General features: G+C 37.4%; 1 protein-coding gene across 5 annotated transcripts in view; it reads right to left on the bottom strand.

The window, feature by feature from the left end:
* Positions 1-1,175: 1,175 nt before the first annotated feature.
* Positions 1,176-6,000, bottom strand: part of mta3 (metastasis associated 1 family, member 3) — a 236,151-nt gene continuing 231,326 nt past the window's right edge. For 2 of the 5 annotated variants that reach the window (XM_048535931.2, XM_048535932.2), the window contains exon 21: positions 1,190-2,688. In XM_048535931.2, coding sequence (XP_048391888.1) covers positions 2,535-2,688 — 154 coding nt within the window. In that variant the 3' untranslated portion in view covers positions 1,190-2,534. Of the gene's footprint in view, positions 2,689-6,000 lie in introns of all 5 variants that reach the window. The other 3 variants (XM_048535934.2, XM_048535930.2, XM_048535933.2) reach the window with 3 other exon arrangements.

Here is a 6,000-nt window from a genome sequence, read left to right as displayed (position 1 = left end):
CTGCTGGACATGCATATGGTCACAGAAATTTGAGGGTGCATACATGAGGATCAATGGTTGGCACAACATTGTGGGCTGAAGGGCCTGTTCTGTGCTGTACTGTTCTATGTTCTATGTTCTCAAAATGATGAAAATTCCTGAAATCTGGCCATTTCAAAGAGAGCATTATAGGTTTCAATTGGTCAGACTCCATTCATTTAAATGAGGTGAGGTGCAGTGGATAAAGAGATCCCACAGATGATTATTTGTGAACCTGTTCAGTATGTTAACAGCCACAAAGGGTTCTTTGCAGCTGGTTGAGGTTGTGCAGTGAATTTTTGAAAATTGAAAAGCATCAACTAAATAAGGTAATTGAACAAGGGAGCAGGAACTATAATGATGCATCGGTGAGACAATGGAAGGACATTATCTGTCTTTGCTCAAGCTCATTAGATTCAGATTGGAAGTACAAAAACAAAACCCAAAAGATTTACATCAGGCAGGTGGGACTAATTTAGTTTGGGATTATGGTCAGTAAGGACTGGTTGGGCCAAAGGGTCTGTTTCCATGCTGTATGACTCTATGACTCTCAAATCTTATTTCATTTGTGCTGTAAATAAAAATGGTGGTTTAGCTTTCTCATACCAAATGAATAAACTATGCAACAGGCATGGGTTTAACATCATACAATGTGGGTAACCAATGACAGCCTTAATGACTACAGCCACATTGCTAAACTGTGTTTGATGCAGGATATATAAAAGAAAATAGTGGAAAATCTGGATTACTTTACAAATAAGGAAAATCAATGTAATAGAGCCTGAAAATAAATTATCAAATTCTGTGAAAACATTCTCCACCAAACAAAATGATGCTCCTTCTGCAGCTTCAGATTTTGGTGTCCATAAATACTACGTTATTGTAATCAGCTACAGATAAGCATTTCACCATTTGTGAATTTTGCCTATTGATTTTTGACATAGGCATTTTAACATACACATTGTCACAACTACAGTTTTAGCTGTATGTTCAGTTGCCTCTCATGTTTATGAATCAGCCAGGTACCAGACATTAGCTGTCAGTTTTCCAACTTTTTGTCTAATTCGATGAATTGCCACTTATGCCATGAAACACAAATTGGTGCACTTCCTTGCCTCTGTGAACTGAGCATCCAAATACCCAGCAGGCTGAGCTCAACTGAAAGTCTTGCTAGTGTGATAATGGGCAGGATTTTATATTTCTTGGGCTGTTGTGGGAAATGGAATGCAATACCATCACTATCTCAACTTGTTCAACCAAATGTTGCTTGGATAATTTATAGCTGTCTGTTAGGAAGGCGGCTAATCCAGTTACAGGTGCAAAATGGAGGCTCTGTGTCCAATTGTAACTCAAGGCCAGGATGTCATGAGGCAGAAGGGATATGCGGGAAGTCAATTACAACAAAAGAAGGCCCCTTGTTTTCAGATTCTTTTATTTAAAAAAAGCCTGTTCTTCTGCACCTCAGCTGTCTCGCCATTGTTGCCGTCAATACTACAAAGCATTTTCATGTTCAATGGCCAAACAAGTGCAGCAGGCAATGAAAATTTGCAAATGGTTGTTAATTAGTTTGTTAATTAGCAACTTCAAAAAGACAGGGCAGCTTCTGATTTCCATGTTAACCTGCCTTTCATAATTTCGGAGACTGGCATAATATTGCTGTCTTCCAAACAGTTGTAACCAGTCGATTTTATTTATGGAAGGTTGCTGTATTGTTTTCCCAACTTGAGCCTGGAAAATAGGGGTTTTCCCTTCCTGATACTAATCGTTTTGTAAGTACCCCTGCACACACAACTACCAAATTTAATTCATTTTTCCTAATAACTTTCAACAAATAACGTGATATGAATTGTTTCTATGTTCAAGCTTTTAATCTTTGTGCACTGAATGGGTTTTTCTATTGGACTTTGCAGTCATTATTTAAAGTTTAAATCTGTGCTCCCATTATTTGTATCGAGCCTGTAGGTTCTGACATTATGTTGTTTTGGTTAACAGATTTTTCCACCAGTGGAGGATTAATATAAAGAAAAGCCCTTTAAATGCTTGATGCCCACAAAATTCACAAACGCTAAACCAGCAAAAAGTATGAGCATGAACAGGAGTGGGTTGTTTGGGCATCAATCATCCTGAACCACAGATCACAGACTGGGCATCCCTGATCTTAGTATGCACTGACAATTACACCTAAATAGCAAATTAACAAGGATTTGAAAATATTCTGATACAATTGTATAATTGTCTAATGTACAAACGAAACATTCAAGACTGTAATATATTTGCTCTCATCACCATTCTGATTGCACTAGAAAATAATATTTAATACAATTGGTACATTTTTCAACTGACAGTGCAGCAAAATAATTTTGCTATAAACATGTCGACATTAGTGTCAAGTCCATGAGCGAACCAAACAACTGAAAATTATTTTATGAAGGCCTGAGCAGAAATCCATGTGATCTGCAACTTCAATTAACGTTCTTTTCTTGAGAAGCTTGGCTCAATCTGTTCATTTCATGTTTTCAGTCTGCAACGACAATGGCTTCTGCAGTGTCAGAGTGCTTGCACTGACTAGAGGAAGTATAAGTGTCAGGAAGAGGTGGCACAACAACTGGGCACCAAGGTCGCCTAGAAGCTCTCCTCATCTCAGAAGGTAATAGAAGTTTGCGAATCTTCCTATGTGAAGGAACAAAAGACTCCTGGTTGGTTAAAGAGCAGCACTTCAAACATCAACTCCTACTATCATACTGCAGCGCTTCATCTAGTCTTGTCTTTTGACAATAAATGCAAGAAACTCTGAACTACAGAAGTTCAAATGCAGAAACAATTGGAAGTCAGGTTCGACACGCACCTTTCACTTCAGGAGTCTGGCGTTATATCCAGTCACAATTACTGGCTGCACTGGTCTTATCATATATTTGCATATCATTGGGCTTGTAATACAGAGCACTGACCAATATTTTGAAGGCACACATTTGAATTTTACCACAGCAAGGGGTGCTCATCCGAGGCTAGAAATGCGGTTGGGTACGTGCAGATTTAGTGTCTGACTGTGTAAAACCTAACCTCGATGTGGAGACTTGGCATTTGAAATGAGAATGGTTTCATGATCCAGCACTGAGATCTCACACCCTGTTTAGCACGCAGTCCAAAAATCAAACTCCAGGTTATTTAAAAGGAAGTCATATGAAATACTGCAATGCTTAAAAGGAAGAAAAGTCTAGAAGAAAGGAAACAATGCTTTACAAATAAAGTGCCTTCCAACTTTTTCCTCCCAAAACAGAGTACATAATGTGGTTTGTGCTACAAACAAATGTTTCCAACCTCAATCACACCTTAGGGATCTGGTGACATAGGTTACATGAATGTTCCATGACCATACTCAACTTTAATGACAGCTACTGCATCAAACTACTCTGTGACAGGATTGATTTGGGAGACTCTGGCTTAATATTAAGCTTTTGTAAATTTTGTACAAATCCTAAAGTTTTACTAAAACTAACTGCAACATCCTTCTGCTTCTAACAGAATTTATACAAATGCCTGTAATAATCAACCAGCACCACAGCCTGGGTAAAATCCAGCACATGGTATGCATTAAGCTGTAGGAGCCAGGTTTTCTTTTGCTGGATTTTAAGTCAAATCTAAACAGGCACTGCTATTTGCTGTGATAACAAGGTGTGGAGCTGGATGAACACTGCAGGCCAAGCAGCATCAGAGGGGCAGAGAGGCTGACGTTTCGGGCCTGGACCCCCCTAGATTCTCCAGCATCTGCAGTTCCTACTATCTCTGATACAATTTTGACCCCACTGCAAAGCCATCTTCTGAAGAATCTAGGCCCAAAACGTCAGCTTTCTTGCTCCTCTGATGCTGCTTACCCAGCTGTGTTCATCCAGCTCCACACCTTGTTATCTCAGATTCTTCAGCATCTGCAGTTCCTACTATCTCTGCTATCTGCTGTGCTCTTCTTGGGCTAAGGAGGGAGCAGGCTAGATGTCGGCGGAAGTTATTCTACCTGAGTATTCTTGTGTTACCAGTTGATTGTAGCGGAGAACAAGATTGAATTTGCTTTGAATGTTCACAGAGCATACTGTCAAGGCCAAACAATGACCACATGTGCAAAATGTTGAAGGGCTTCAGTATCTTAGACACGCCTTGTAGTCAACGCGTTCAGTAATGCAGTAAAATATGAGCTAAACCAGGGCTGTAAAAATAATAGTCACACTGGAGAGGTAAATGTAAACAAATTTATTGTTTTTTTAATGGTTTTAAATACATCTTTTGCAGGTACTAAGTAAAAAAAGCAGTCAATGCTGCCTAACCAATAAAAAGCAAAATTTTGAAATTGGGGTCAATAGTCCATAACACTGACCAGTACAACATTAGTTCAGAGTATCTGGTACTGCAAAAATTAAACATGGTGCAGTTCTTATATAGTATACGCACAGGCCATACATGCATTTATATGGCTTTGTGAAATGAATAGTTTCACAGAAGGATTATTTGAAAAAATTGACATCAGGTGACGTACAATTATATTAGGACAGATGATCAAAAGCTTGGTCAAAAATTTAAATTTGAAGATATGATATAAAACAGGAATAGGGTTTAGTGAAGGATTTCCAGCATTTAGACAACTTACTGTATGGTGCAGAAAAGAAATGGAGGGGATGCAAGGCGTCAGAATTAGAGGTGCATCGAGGTCTCAGCGGGCTATAAAGTTGCAGGACGTTATAGATAGAAAGGGTACAGTCACCTCTAAGGAGTAAACCACTACACAATTGTACTGCATATAATGCTTGAGGGACTCTATTAATGATGCTTTGCTTAATGTTACATGTCGGCTTACGTACATACATAATTGTTTCAGATATCCATTGTAATAGTTTACATCTTTTAAAGTATCATTAATCAATTAGACAATGTTTATGGTGCATTGATAGCTTTTATTTGAACTCGAGAATAATTATTTGGAAACAGTAATCATCACTGCAGGGAACTAAGTTATCATTCAGACATTTACTGACAAATCCATAGGCTAGCTTTATCAAAATATTTAATGATTCAAATTAGTGCCATATTGGGAGCTACTGAAACAAAAGTAACTCATTCTTTACTATATAATTAAGTGAAAATGATCAATGGTCCTGCCATTGCTTTCAGCTCCACTAAATGGCTTTACAGCTCTAATCAATTATAACTAAAGATGTGACTTGCATTCAAAATTTTAATTCATGCTTTTTGATTCATATATTTCTTTATCTTTGATGGCAAGGTGTTATATTCTAAAATGATTTACATTCATGTCACTGCCTGTTGAATATTTGAACACATATTCCACTGGAATTCACACTTATCACTGCACCAACAAATTTTGAACGTTTAGATCTTTCGACATGATTTGCTACACTTTCAAGCAAACTGCTTATTTCTATATTTTCAATGATACCCCAAAATCTCCACTTTTTTTGACAGTTTGTACATCCACACCACTCATGAAGCATTTTTTAAAATACATAGATTTTGTATAGAGCCTAGTTACTGGAACTTAAAGCTAGAGCTGCTGTCACTACAGATGTTATGGCCATTCCTTCCCTTTTGACTGGGAAACAAAATCCATTATTTTTCAATATAAAAGTTATTTTTCCCATAGTTCCTAAATAAACTTATTCAAGAAATAAACATTTCCTTAACGTTTTTTTCTAGAATGAAATTTTGTCAAAACCACTGAAAGCTGATGACTATACTGAAATATTCAGGAATGAAAATGTCAACAATATTGACAAGTCCTCAAAGCATTTATCAACAGAATTACTACACAACCAGCACCAAATAAAACACCAATTGAACATATAAGCATACATCATAATGGAACTATCTGACAACTCCAAAGTACAGGTACAGATACATCTAATCAATGCTGATGGGAAAGACTTTCAAATAAGAAAGTGGAATCAACATTGAGGAATCATTCATTTAAATTTTTGT

The sequence above is a fragment of the Stegostoma tigrinum genome, chromosome 9 (assembly GCF_030684315.1).
Source record: "Stegostoma tigrinum isolate sSteTig4 chromosome 9, sSteTig4.hap1, whole genome shotgun sequence".
In the NCBI taxonomy this organism is placed as follows: Eukaryota; Metazoa; Chordata; class Chondrichthyes; order Orectolobiformes; family Stegostomatidae; genus Stegostoma; species Stegostoma tigrinum.
Note: the sequence above shows the minus strand (reverse complement) of the source record. Positions and strands in the feature narration are given on the sequence as shown.